Source organism: Daphnia carinata, chromosome 7 (assembly GCF_022539665.2).
Source record: "Daphnia carinata strain CSIRO-1 chromosome 7, CSIRO_AGI_Dcar_HiC_V3, whole genome shotgun sequence".
Taxonomy (NCBI): domain Eukaryota; kingdom Metazoa; phylum Arthropoda; class Branchiopoda; order Diplostraca; family Daphniidae; genus Daphnia; species Daphnia carinata.
The window spans coordinates 7,130,508-7,145,000 of record NC_081337.1 but is presented as its reverse complement, the minus strand read 5'-3'; the positions used below and the strand labels follow the sequence as shown (position 1 = coordinate 7,145,000).

Below are 14,493 nucleotides of genomic sequence, written 5' to 3'. Positions count from 1 at the left end.
TTTGAGCATACTATTGACGGGTAAGTTGGAATCATGTCGAAAAATTTTAGGTACAGTAACTGAAATATTTCTTGAATTCCTGTACGAAAAATTTAAAGAAAAGCAAAAATATTCCTAGACTGTGTTGCCAAAGGTTGCCGTTGGATATCACATTTAATTTACTGCTTGTGATCTGCCAGTTTCACAGTTCGAGCACTAATCGACTCGGAAAACCATATTATGGTTGGGTGCCGCCGAAATGAGAATCAGAAAGACACGCAAAATATTCTATTTTAAAAAAGGAGTACGAAAATGGCAAAATGTAAACGTTCTATTTTACGAAAATACCTGTAATGCTGACTAAGGTTTTAAAAAACCTTATTTGACGCCCTCGTGTTTATCGAATGCAGTTTCGCTATTGATCTATGTTCTTTTCTTCTGTTAACCTGGCTACTTCTGTAGCCTATGTGAATTTAACTGTTCTATAACTCTACTTGGTTCTATAAACTTGACTCAGCTTAAAAATCAAAAATCTCAAAATTGAAATTTACATTCTGATCATTGGCAACGCTGCTTGATGACTGCTTGAAATTTCTTAGTAGTCTGCTGGGCTGTAAAGTTGATGCTGGCTGCTTATAGATTGACTGTGGTTCGCCAAATTGTTTTCTTCTCACCTTTTTTTTCTCATTGCTATCGTAATTTGGGGCAAGCTATGACATCCTATGATACCTCGTTTCCTCGGGATGACCTTTTGCCCAAAAAAGAGACAGGAGCCATTTCTTACCTGAACAAGTTTCCGTCTTACAATGGTCAGGGAACTGTCATTGCAATATTTGATTCCGGCGTGGATCCCAGAGCACCTGGTCTACAAGTAAATTTAGAAAATTTTACCGATGGGGTTCCATATCGTTTACCATCTTCTCATAAACTAGGTTACAAGTGATGGAAAACCAAAAATTATTGATTGTTTTGATGGAACGGGATCTGGTGATGTTGCACTGGTTCCAGCCGAAGTTAAAAATGGTGTTATTACGGGTCTTAGTGGAAGATCATTAAAGGTAGGAAGATTCTAGGTCTCACATGCATTAAGTTATTCTGCAAATTACATTTTTTTTCCTTCAGATTCCAGATTCCTGGAAAAATCCGAGTGGGGAATATCGGATTGGTATGTTCCAAGTGGTTGTGATTTTCAATGTTTTTTTTATTACACTCTTTTTTGTGTCATATAGGTTGCAAAAGTCTTTATCAGCTTTATCCAACAGCGCTCAGGGAAAGAATGCTTAAAGATTTCAAAGAAAACAAGTGGGATCCATTGCACAAAAAAACACTTGCAGAGACAACCAAGAAACTCCAAGCATTTGAGTTAGCAAATCCAGACCCTTCAGGGTCAGAGAAAGCCACCAAAGAAGATTATGAAATGCAGATTGAAATGTTAAACACTTTGGAAAAGAAATTTAGCAATCTAGGTCCATGCTTTGACTGTGTTGTTTTCAATGATGGCCAGCAATGGAGGTATATAAGCCAATATTAATACAATTTTGAATATATGGATAATATATTTCTGATTTAGAGCGTGCCTGGATACATCATATTCCGGCAGATTATCAGAATGTAAACTAATGGGCATTTATCGAGAAACATTTGATGTAGGCACCCTATCAGAGGAAGACCAGCTGTCCTACTCTATCAACGTTTATCCAGAGGAGAACATACTGGAAATCGTCTCCATGTGTTGTAGGTTTTTCAACTTACTTAGCATCTTGTACGATTGGCACTTTTTAAAATTTATTGTTTGTTCTTTTGTACAGCTAGCCATGGAACTCATGTAGCCTCGATAGCGTCTGCTTATTTTCCGGACGAGCCGGAGAAGAATGGCCTGGCCCCTGGTGCCCAAATTGTATCCATTGCAATCGGTGACAATCGACTGGGGTCCATGGAGACTGGAACATCATTAGTGCGTGCTATGAATAGAGTAATTGAACAGACGCACTATAAGGTGGATGTAATCAATATGAGCTATGGCGAACATGCTCATTGGGCTCATTCAGGGTATACAAACACATAAATAAATAAAAACAAAACAAAAATTATTACCTTATTTTGCTCGTGCAGTCGACTAGGCGAGCTTATGTCAGACGTCGTCAGTAAGCATGGAATAGTATGGGTTGTTTCCGGAAGCAACCATGGCCCAGCCTTGTCAACTGTAGGGACACCCCCAGCTATTTCCACCACCAGCTTGATTGGTAAACCTTGTTGCCATCTTCTTAATTTTAGTGTCGTTATGGTTTGTGTGATTTTAGGAGTTGGAGCCTACGTCAGTCCTGAAATGATGGCAGCAGAGTATTCTTTACGAGAGAAGTTGCCGGGTATGCCTTATACTTGGTCATCACGAGGTTTATTTAAACAAATTCCCGATTAAGCACTCCTTAATCAAGATTTTGGTACGTCTATTATAGGTCCGTGCATGGATGGAAGTATGGGCATTTCTATATGCGCCCCGGGTGGTGCTATCACGTCGGTTCCTAACTTTATGTTGAGAGGCTCTCAACTGATGAACGGCACTTCCATGGCAGCACCTCACGTCACGGGAGTTGTTGGTATTTTCGTGATTTTGTGGCGGCTGACAAGCAGGATCTATAATCTCTTTCTTTTTTCTAATAGCTCTACTGATTTCTGGATTGAAAGCCAGGAGAGTACCTTTTTCTCCATTCAGTATCAAGCGAGCTTTGGAACAGACTGCGGTCTGCCTAGAGGGTGTCGAAGTATTTGCTCAGGGCCATGGACTGATCCAAGTGGATCGTGCTTTTGATCACCTCGTAGCCTATCATAACCAACAGGAGCGGGACGTTCGCTTTCATGTAACCATAGGCAATTCGGGCCCAGCAATGAAAGGAATCTACATGAGAGACATGCTCACATCGAAACCAAAAGAGTTTTCCATATCAGTTGAGCCCTTTTATCTCAACTGTGATGAACGTGACGCCGATTCCAAAATTAAGTTCAACATCCAACTGTCTCTGGCGTGTAGTGCGTCCTGGGTTCAAATACCCAAACACTTCGATCTGATGTACATGGTACGGGGTTTCTCTGTCAAAGTAGATCCCACAGGATTAGCACCCGGAGTTCATTACACTAGGTAAGATTCTTCTTCGAACGCTGCAAATCTTAATAGTTGAATTACTATTTTGGCTTTAGTATCAAGGCGTACGACTCAGTTTGTCCTGAAAAAGGCGCTGTATTTGAAGTGCCCGTCACAATAGTCAAACCAGAAACTGTTCGCAATGAAGTTTCATACCTCAAACAACATTTTACGCCTGGCGATATTCAACGCCGTTTCGTCAACGTTCCAGAAGGTGCCTCTTGGGCGGGTAAGGCAAAAATGCTATTAAATGTGTGACGAAAAACTAGTGAAATCATTTATCTTTGTAACAGTTCTCACCATTAATCTTGAGAACTTAGAGGCAGAAGCAAACAATGCAAGGTTTATAGTGCACGCTGTTCAACTCATGCCCGAGCTGAATTGCAAAGCTGGAATGGAATTTTATAAGTTGATAGATTTGCACGAACATCCCAACACTCCCTTAGCGTTTGCCGTAAAAGTAAGAATGTGTCAAGTATTATTTACAATAAAAAGAATTTTAATAATTTGTGATCCCTCAGGGAGGACGAGTCATGGAACTGTGTATGACAAAATGGTGGGCTAGTCTGGGGACAGTTCAGATCTCCTATTCAGTCGCTTTCCGTGGGGTCACCAGTGACAAAGGTTGTGCTGTATCGATGCACGCTGGACAAGGAATTTTGAGATTAGATCTTAAAGCTAGTTTAGCTACTGAAGAAATCGCTCCTGTTGTTACTCTGAAGCACCAAGTACAACCGTTTAGGTAAATGTCCACATACTAGCCCTTTTCTTTTGTTTTGAATGGATGGAGATTCACATTTTTCTTTTTTCAACAGACCAACAGAGTTCAAAATTGTACCTCTTGGCTGTCGCGATATCATTTTCCCTGGAAGGCAAATCTATGAATTACAATTGACCTACGGTTTTAATATTGCAAAAGCAACCGAAGTCGTTCCTAACTGGTATAGTTATCGTGCTGAATTATTAGTTCAATTATGTCATCCTTGTATCCTTTAGCTCTCTGCTGAGTGACACACTATACGAATCCGAATTTGAATCCCAACTCTGGATGATATTTGATTCAAACAAGCAGTACATAAGCGCAGGCGACGCTTATCCTGGCAACGTGTGTTTGCTTATAATACTTAGTCAAAAGCTTCTTTTTTTTTTTTTTTACTTACATCTTAATCGAACTTTTTTTTAATCTGTTTACTTAAGTACACTGCCAAACTGGAAAAAGGCGACTACACACTAAGACTTCATGTCCGTCACGAAAAGAAGGAGTTTCTTGAGAAACTTCAAGTATGTATCAATGAATCGCTTTGCAGACAATTTCAAATTAATTTGGTGCTTTTCAGGATATGCCTGTATTGATTGGTCAGAAATTAGCATCGCCAATAACATTGGACATATATGGCACGCATAACCAAGCATTGATTCAAGGAAAGAAGCTGACATCTGCTACCATCCATAAAGGGACCACAGTCCCTATTTACATCTCACCATTGAGCTCGGACAAGTGAGTTATTCTGGAGGAAAAAAGCTAAATATTGAGTTACGTGTATTTTCCCATTTCAAAGGTGTACCAAAACAGTTGGCGTTGGCCAGTACTTTTCAGGGACTATTTCGTACTGCAAAGATGAACAAGGGAAAAAAGTGGTAATTTCTTAATTGTATTTATATATTTTTTTCTCCCCATACATCAATTCTCTATTCCAGTTGCCAACTTGCGTTTCTGTCTTAATTGAAAAACTTTACAGCCAAAATAGATTTTCACTTCATTCACACTCTTTCTTGGCAAATTTTTAGGGGACGTATCCTTTCGATTATACACTTGTTGAGCCTCCTAAGACAACGAATGGAAATAAAACCGAAAAGGATGGTGAAAAACGGAAAAATGCAAAAGAGGAAATGATTGAATCCCTCCGAGATCTCAAAATTACGTGGCTTACTAAACTTGGTAGTTAAGCACTGTTTGACTCAGCTAAATGAACATACTAATGTTTTCTTTTTTCACAGCCGATTCAGGAGCCACCAGTGCAGAAATGTATGAAGAATTGAAAGCTGATTTCCCGGAACATATTCCTATTTACATAGCGCGCTTGCAAGCCCTGGAGTCCGAGAAGGAACGAAACCTGAAGGCTATCGTGGAAACTGCGGATCTTGCTCTAAAGAAGATCAATATGTCAGAGCTACTCGAATTCTATGGCTTGAAATCAGATAGTAGAAAAGACGCAACTAAAATCAAAAGGTATAAAGTTAAGTAGTTAAGGTAAGTAGTTAGGTTAGGTTAGGTAGTAAAGTAATTAGGTTAGTTAAGTTAAGGTAAGTAATTTTTCAGAGCTATTCACACTAATTTTTCTTTTCTGCAGCCGCATGGATAAAAATAAAACTTACTTGTTGGAGGCTTTATGTAAGAAAGGTCTTGCCTTGTGTGAAATGTACCAAATTGAAGAAAACGTGGAAAAGTCGTCAACTATTCTTGAAGATATAAAAAATATCTTTAATGACGTTGCCAAGTTTGTTGACCCATCAGATCTAAAGGTAGTAAATACCAAAATTTCGCTTAAAATTAACTGCATTTCATAAATACGGGCGTCTCAAATTATGACTCTAGGTTATCAAATTCTCAATTCACGCTGCGCTAGTGCAAAAACATTACGGAAAAGCCTTACGTTGGGTTTACAAGCAACTAGAAGAAAAACCAACTCGTGAAGTTGATGAGAAAATGATTGAATTATTTGCTGCTCTTAAGTGGTCGCATTGTGAAGAGTGCTTTGGTAGAGCAATTCCGCTTAAATACCCCACAGCTTTCCGCCCATTTTGAACATGTTGCATTGCAAGACATCTTTTTTTATTCTTGATCCAAAAAGATTAATAAATTGCAGTTAAAAATTTCAAGACTTTGGACATGTGTATCATCGTCGTTACTAAAAGCGTTAGAGCCGATTAGCCGTGATCGGGTTGTTTCCATTTGAACATAGTTCCGTTTGAAGATGAATATATATTGATAACATTTTTAAACAAATTATTCATTCCGTCAACTTCAACTGCTGCAATATTTTTTAAAATTTATTTTGGGGTTGGAACCCCAAACCTAAATTACTCAGAACAGTGTCTGTCAAGAAAAGTGTCCGGAAAATTTCCACGCAGTAGATATAATTTGAGAATAGTTAAATAAGAACTTAAAGCATTTTAAATATTTTTCTGTTTTCCAGCAACATTTTTGGCGAACGTGTTGCTTATTTTGGTTATGAGGAAATTTATTGGCCTTATAGATTTTGAACTAAACGTAAAAAACAAAAAAAAATTTGGGGCTTTTACAGCACTTTTTTTCTATCATATGGACAACGGCTGGTTTGACAAGAAAACCAATCACTTAATCAGAATTAGCGATAAATTCTGATTATGCCGTGTGATTTTTGTTCAATTTCAAGAGATTTCGTTAATGGTCGATTTTAGCAAAACTGGGAAGGCACTTTTTCATTTTTGGCCAAATTTCAAATTTGGCTTAAAAATGCATGATTTAGATTCAAAATTGAATGGTTATCATGGAATTCAAGCTTGTTTTTCAATTGGCTTTATGGTTTTTTAATTAAACGTAAAAAACGAAAAAAATAAGAAAAGTCAGGTTTATTTATTACTCGGGCTTAAAATTTTTTCTATAAAAACTGACACTCGTTGGAATCGGTTGGAAATCACAGAATATACTCAAAATTGAATGCTGATTCCGGGAAAATTTTATTTTTTTTTCACTAGATTAACCGGTTTTGAAATGCACTGCAAAAACTAATGCGCCAGTACGCAGTGGCTTTCTAATGAAAAATCGTGCCAGCACTGTTCGCATTTTTTTTGGGTTATTTTGAAAACGGCTAGTTTATCGATAAAACCACTAACATAAATGAACTCAGCGTTTAATTTTGACTATGCCTTGTGGTTTTTATCGAATTCTACGACATTTCCATTTTGGCCGATTTTGACAAAAGTGGGAAGGCTATAGCCTTCCCACTTTTTCATTTTTGGCCAAATTTCAATTTTGGATTAAAACACATGAATTCGATGCAGAATTGAATGCCAATCACTAACATCTATTTTATTTTTCAATAGGCTTTGTAGTTTTTAAATTATAAATAAAAAACAAAAAAGTCGGGCTTATTTTTGGTCGGCCGATCGACAAAATAAGCCCGACTTTTGCCATTTTTTCAGTATATTTTGAAAACGGCTGGTCTAGAGAGAAAACCACTAACATAAATGAACTCAGCGTTTAATTTTGACTATGCCATGGGGTTTTTATCGAATTCTACGACACTTCCATTTTGACCGATTTTGACAAAAGTGGGAAGGCTATAGCCTTCCCACTTTTTCATTTTTGTCCAAATTTCAATTTTGGGTTAAAACACATGAATTCGATGCAGAATTGAATGCCAATCACTAACATCTAGTTTATTTTTCAATAGGCCTTGTAGTTTTTAAATTATAAATAAAAAACAAAAAAGTCGGGCTTATTTTTGGTCGGCCGATCGACAAAATAAGCCCGACTTTTCCCATTTTTTCAGTTTATTTTGAAAACGGCTGGTCTAGAGAGAAAACCACTAACATAATGGAACTCAGCGTTTAATTTTGATTGTGCTATGTAGTTTTTATCGAATTCCAAGAGATGTCCATTTTGGTCAATTTTGACAAAAGTGAGAATGCTTCCCACTTTTTCATTTTTGGCCAAACTTCAAATTTGGCTAAAAAAACCATGCGTTTTAGCATGGTTTAGATTCAGAATTGAATGGTAATCATGGAAATGAAGTTTTTTTTCAATGGGCCTCACAGTTTTCGAAAAAAAAAACGCAAAAAACAAACAAAAATAAAGTTGGGGCGCTAACAGGAACTTGTTTTCATTTATTTAAAAAACGGCTACATAATTAAATAAATAATTAATGATCGACCTTGCTATATTTTGTAGGACTCGGCCCCCATTTTTATAACATCGGGAACACCGCAAGACCTTATGCCTTTTCAGAATATGCATGATCCAACTTGCACGGTAACCGTTATTTCTGCTAGAGAACAATAATGCTTTTCACCCAATAATACTAACGCCGACGTTACAAAAACAAAACGAAAAATCAGGACATGTCGTGAACAGAACAGAAATAGAAAAAGGAAATCATATTATTGAAATCACAATTACGAAGAATTTGAATTTGAATCTGACAAGTATGCAGGAGAAGACGTCGGTCGAAGAGTAGGGCGTTTACTACGGCCTTTTGATTTCTTAAACAACTCGATTGCTTTCAATTTATTGGCTACCAATTTTTGCTTATCAGTTTCTTTTTGCCATATAACTTCGGCTGTTCGACGGCTGTTACCCGATGCAGACGCGGTTGGCTCACTGCACGACGTCGTAGCTGCCAAGCGCTTATGGTTTCTCACAGCATGCCGATTTTCCTGTGTTTTACCTATTTGAAAAACCAAAACAAAAATAAATACCCAAGAGTCTGGTGCGGTAACTATAGAACTTGAAATGTGTAAATACCTCGTTTTTCTTGAGATTTAGGAAGTTTTTTTGTATCGGTATTGTTATCTACTATTTCTTGCACCCCACCAAAATCCGCTTTACGCAGCGCATTCATCACTCTTTTGCTTACGATGGTGGCCGCTTTCGGTGGAAATTTAACAGAGAAGTATGAATCTATTCTAGTCTGACACTGTAAAGTGAGAAACACGTAGATTAAAGAAAACTTTTCAATGATTATCAATGTAAAACGTATTCTGTACTTGTTTGTCTTTGAATCTTTCCAGAACTGGAATCACCACTGAGTTAAATTTATCTCGATTCCAGCCAATTTTTTCGTTTAGGAAATCTCGTAAAGCATCCATATCCGGTTCATTCCACGAAAACCTACCAAGCGATTCGTTTACTTCTGGATTTTTGTATGCATCAACAACTGCTCGGTTGGGAAAGCCTAAGAGGTAAATGCACAAAGAAATGTTGTGGTTAATACCTAGTCACCGCCGATGCGCTTGTAAACGACTCAATAATGGCTTGCATCTAGAAAAACTGGATGCCGCAGCATATTTATTTCATTCGACATTCGCACAATATTATTTTTCGCGAGAAAACTCATATTCGATATCATAAATGCCGACTTCATTTTTCGCCTTTTCATCGTATTCGACCCACTCTTTGTCCGACAAGTCGATATCGCTGAATTTCATGCCGCTTTCTAGTCCCTCCGCTACCCAACCATTCTGAAAAAAAAAAAAGAACCTGATGTTGACGCAGCTTTTACTAAATTCAATTAACTATGTAACGTACTCTAGGCGAAAAATCTGCAGGTTCCATACCACGACAATCAAATTTAACGATGGTTTTAAATTTACCCTGATCTTCATCATCATAAGACAGTATACTTTCAGGAATTATATCTGGAGAAAATAATAGTATGACAAAAGTAACAATGTAAGCACATTAGTAAACACCATAACAATGTGATATTAGTACCCATATTATTTTCTCGGGAACAAAGCTTACACTTGACAACAATGTTTGCTGTCCCTCTACCTCCCTTCACTTCATTTGCTTCCGTTTGAGTGATATAAATCCATTTGTCTGACACCTCATTGCAACTTCCACATTTTACCTAATTAAAAACACATCAAAAGGCTTTGGATGATGAAGCTGTTTTATATATTAGAATCAAAGTGGCACATATCAAGATATATACCTTGAGGTACCAACGAAAATCTTCACCATCAGATCGCAAGTTTGTAAGATTCTCAAGAGTGGCTCTAATTTTCAATCCTATTTTCTGAAAACGAATAATAATTCCTATCTAATATACAGACATCGAGACAAGAAAATGTTCGATCCTGATACTTACAACCATTTCGGATGTAACTTAAAGTTAATATTAACTACAATGGCCAAGGACTGGCAACGGATTAATGCCAAACAATTTCAGACGAAAACGAAAACAACGATAGAACCTACCAAATGCCATCTGTTGGCAAAATTACGCACAAACCCGACGGATTAATGCCGAAGAATTTGAGGCAAAAACGATAGAACCTGACGAAATGCCATCTGTTGGCAAAATTACGCACAAACTCGACGGATTAATGCCGAAGAATTTGAGGCAAAAACGATAGAACCTGATGAAATGCCATCTGTGGCAAAATTACGCACAAACCACTGCTTAAAACCGGTTCAGGTACTGCGCTACCGAAACCGATAAAGTAGAAGCAAGTACTAGGCTGGGACGAAAGATTCTTCGTCTCATGAATTTATATATATTATATGATGGAGCTTACCTGGTTTAACTTGAAGATTCCTTATTTTTTGTCGAATCTTGTTTTCTGGAGGTGCATTTTTCTTCGCCTGGATACCATTTATCCTGCAAATTAAAAAAACGATATGTCACACTTGGATCTTGAACAGTTCGAATATAAAAAAAAAGGAAGCAAAAAAGAAAACGAGAAAGCATATATATACCAATCACGAAACTGCTCCAATGCTTCCAAACCCTGACTAGGGAACTCTGCTAAAATCTCCAGCGCACAAACTGGACCGACGCCTTGAATACCTTTAACATAGAAGTAAAGCTGAATACGTGCAAGCCGTTTGATTCTTGCGCATACCAATACCTTCTGTATAATCGCTGCCGGTTAAAAGAGCCAAATGAACAAGCTTTTCGCGCCCTAGTTCTGAACAAATAATGTTATAAGTAAAGAAAAGATCATGAAGTGTTGCATTTGGAATGGAAGGAGGTACAAAATAAATAAATAACAAAATGAAATAGACTTACTAAAAACCTTATGAATATCTTCTGCTTCAAAGAATTCTACATATTTTCCTTTATTGAAGAAGTTTTTGTACACTCTGCGTCCTCCAAAAAGCCAAATATCGCTGTCATCCGTTATGGTGCCTTGGGTTAAACCAGCTTCATCTAAGAAGGCACATTGCGCTTCAGCTTCCATTGGTGCCACAAGAAAAGGAATTCCAAATAGTCTTAACAATTCCTGTAACCCACATATTCATATTTTAGATTTTTTACTATTAACTTATAGTAACTAAATTTTAAAATATATTAATTAAACCTTGCCTGAGACTCGCAATACATTTGGTCAGTAATAGACGCAGCAAGACGTTCCTGCTTTCCATGTTGCTGAATCAGAATTGACTGCTCTTCTTGAATAAGGTTATCCATTTTTTCTAGTTCTTCCTTTCTTTTGTTGGAAATAATAAGTCGCTCACCAACATTCGAAGTATTAGGTAAAGTATCGCCACTCATCTGTGAGTTTCTGTCCGTGACATTGATCATGTGGGCTTCAATTATTTCGTCGACTAGTTTTCCAGTACCAGTTTTTTTGTTCCTCTCATTAATTTTACATGTTTCAATGCTGGTACTAACCAACACAGAATTTATTAAACTATCGTGCGGGAAAGGTCCTTCTGCGGAAGTATCAACTGTGGAAGCTGATGTAATATCTTCGTCCACAAACGTGGTATTTTCTGTGAAAGCACCCACTGCGGTGGCTGACGTTATATCTTCACCAACAAATGTGGCGTTAGCATCTTGCGCTCCCATAATAGCAATGCCAGTGTCAGAATTTTCGGGTAAGCTAATGTCGCATCTTTCAGAAAATGACGATCTTCCTTCCAAGAATACCTCGACATTTTTCTTTTCATTGTTTTCCTCGGGTAGAATGTACGTCGAACGTTGTTCTAAATGGTCACACTCTTTTCCGACTTCATGTAATTCGAATACAGGTTTGCTTCCCATTGATTGGGAGGCACATAGAGGCTCATGCGTTTGTACTCTTGATTTTTCTTTCACAGGCAAAATATCGGTTTCATTCGCCAATATGCTTTCTTCGACTTTTGGACTTTTTGTTGAATTTTCTGTCTTGTCTGATATCGCATGAGAAAACACATCAGCAAACATATCATCCTCTTCGTCGTAGGTCAATGTAGGATTGATTGGGATATCTAGTATGAGCCTATTTATCGGGGAATGTATAACAGGCGGAACTTCCTCAAAATCTGAATCTCCATCAGACGAACTGGAATGGGTAACTGCCTGTTCTTGCTTTTCACTTCCCATTATGGCGAATAGTTCTTGTTGGCTGAACTCGTATTGATCAAATTCCATAACATCTTCAATGGCAACACGGTCACAACTAGGAATGGATTGCTCAGATACCTTGGAATTCCCGGTTTCTCCCAATAAAATTTCTTTCGGTTTTTTATCATGTTCTAGCGCTTTTTTGATCAGGATGTAGTGAGTGGCACTTTCTGAAGCTATTTTGTACGACTCGGACACGTCTCCTTTGGGTAGGGCAAACTGTTCATGGGTTTTTTGGCCAATTTCTTTTACCACCTCGTCTAGACGTTGTTGCAGATTTCGTCGTTTCAACAGCCTTTCCATTTGAAATCCTGAAAAATCATCGGCTTCCTGTGAGTTATAAATAAACGAAACTGCATGATTAGTAATACAAGAACCGAAATTCGGATACCCTCACAATCGAGACTCGGGTAAAATTCGATTTCTTAAAAACGCTTAAATTGTTTTGAGTAAAATAGTTTACTTGAGGCATTTGATGAAGCTTATTCCAAGAAGACTGTTTGCGGGTATCTCGTAGTTCCAAAAGAATTTCATGTTGTATTTCGGTTGGTAACGCGCGAAACGCTTCACTTGTAACATCTACGGAGTGTATGTTGTGTCCTTTCATGTGAAACGAAACCGATTCCAGATCGCCGGCGACATCGTCTTCATAGGTCTCAAAATCTGAGTCTTCCGTTATTTCCCTGAATATGGACAGCAACAAACATTGAATGTTAACACACTTTTGCTTCTATTCCATATCACTAATAATGAAGCCTACTCAACAAGTTCCTTTGAGAGGGGTGGCAGCTGAAATAAGTCAGGTTCCTGTTTTTTCTTTTTTAATAATGGGGCTCCAGATTTTCTGTTGGTTTTCCCAAGTTGTTTATTTATCATTTCTGACTTAATGAAATTCGTCAGGATTTTTTCTGCTACTTCATCATTGTTCTTTACTGCAGTATCTCTCCTACTTTGACGGGAAGCCTAAATTGTATGATGGATGTATAAATGAAATATGTGAAAACTATATCAAGGAATATACCATAGTTTGTCGCTTCAACGCTGGAACACCACCATCGAAAACAAATATTGGCTTTATTTTAAAAAATAAAAGCTTGCAAAGGCGATGACATAGACCTAGAAATATTACAAAATAATGTATAGAAAATGAAAATATATCCTAAGATGTATTACCTAACAGATGTGCATTCGGTAATGGATTTCCTTGCACATCCCGAAACCCTTTTGTTGCTTGATGTAGCCATATTGACACATCTTGGGTACAAAACAAACAATATTAAGCATTATCAAAACATTTAATCATTACAACAATTTGTTAAAAACTTGCCAACAGCAAGAACTTTGTTTTCGAGTGCTTCTAGAGGAACAGGTTTGCCGACGGGTTCAAGCAGGTTCCATAATCCATGAACGCCCATATTTGCAAAGTATTTGAAAATAAGGCACAGTGACCTTTTCGACAAAAATAATTAACCAAGAGTTTATTCGCGGCACATGAATGTTCCGTTGTTTTCAAATTCCACCTATGCAAATGTTCTGCTAGAGACTGCTGGTGGCGGTGGCTTGTTTGTCGTCTGCTGTTTTCGTCGTCTGCTGTTTGCGTCTGCCATCAAATTATAAACTTGACTAACCTCCCTACTGGTGTTAGACACAGTAAGGAAAAGAAAAAGGTATCGAAGAGGGTCACATATTAGCTGCCAGCATCCATGAACCTAGTGGCCATGGGGAGGCTTACGAACAACCTACAAGCTACGATTATCTCTTCTCTACGATCTTCAACGTGTAGTGAACGGTACTACAGATCGATGTGAAACGTCTGTAAACGTGTAAGTGTATATGTGCTCACCCTTTTTAGTGTAGTGCCATTTAGCCCCTTTATAGTAGGCTCTTCTTTTTTCTTCTTCTTTCTTGAATTTTTGTAGATGATGTTCGAAGCGATGAGATGAAGAATCCGATGTGATGAAGAATATTGCGAATCCGATGTGATGAAGTGAGATGAATCTTGAATCTTGGATGAACGATGAAGTGGGTGGGAGGGGAGGGTGGTGGGAGGAGGGAAATGGAGGTGTCGGGACTTGAACCCGGGGCCGACAGAATACAAAGCGAGGGTGATAACCTCTGTGCCAGGACCGCACATCCCAACCAAATTTAGCTTTGGATGTCATACTTTCAAATAGCCAGCTTATGTACACGGTATATGTAATTGATGTATGGTACTGTGGAACAGTTCACGGCTGTTATTCTGATTTCATGGGTTCGAATCTTTGCTGCTATACTATT

The 14,493-nt window shown here is 37.9% G+C and overlaps 2 protein-coding genes across 2 annotated transcripts; one reads left to right on the top strand and one right to left on the bottom strand.

Annotated features, from left to right (window-relative positions):
* The first annotated feature begins 575 nt into the window (after positions 1 to 575).
* On the top strand, positions 576 to 5,998 carry LOC130685800 (tripeptidyl-peptidase 2-like). The gene is made up of 22 exons (XM_057509092.1): positions 576 to 850; positions 912 to 1,037; positions 1,102 to 1,144; positions 1,209 to 1,491; positions 1,550 to 1,713; positions 1,788 to 2,028; positions 2,092 to 2,222; positions 2,280 to 2,372; positions 2,436 to 2,576; positions 2,641 to 3,115; positions 3,175 to 3,347; positions 3,412 to 3,578; positions 3,640 to 3,860; positions 3,934 to 4,059; positions 4,115 to 4,223; positions 4,316 to 4,399; positions 4,456 to 4,616; positions 4,678 to 4,756; positions 4,907 to 5,057; positions 5,117 to 5,348; positions 5,470 to 5,641; positions 5,715 to 5,998. Exons 1-22 carry the CDS (start codon positions 602 to 604, stop codon positions 5,922 to 5,924), a joined length of 3,831 nt encoding a protein of 1,276 aa, XP_057365075.1. The 5' UTR covers positions 576 to 601; the 3' UTR covers positions 5,925 to 5,998.
* Positions 5,999 to 8,242: 2,244 nt separating this feature from the next.
* On the bottom strand, positions 8,243 to 13,755 carry LOC130685299 (DNA excision repair protein ERCC-5-like). Its single transcript, XM_059496223.1, has 14 exons — positions 13,737 to 13,755; positions 13,544 to 13,665; positions 13,390 to 13,470; positions 13,238 to 13,332; positions 12,977 to 13,179; positions 12,680 to 12,899; positions 11,194 to 12,546; positions 10,897 to 11,110; positions 10,736 to 10,795; positions 10,584 to 10,674; positions 10,403 to 10,485; positions 8,867 to 9,054; positions 8,625 to 8,796; positions 8,243 to 8,547 (listed from the first exon to the last, which is right to left on the bottom strand). The coding sequence occupies exons 2-14, from the start codon at positions 13,629 to 13,631 to the stop codon at positions 8,276 to 8,278; spliced, it is 3,120 nt and encodes a 1,039-aa protein (XP_059352206.1). The 5' UTR covers positions 13,632 to 13,665; positions 13,737 to 13,755; the 3' UTR covers positions 8,243 to 8,275.
* Positions 13,756 to 14,493: the final 738 nt, after the last annotated feature.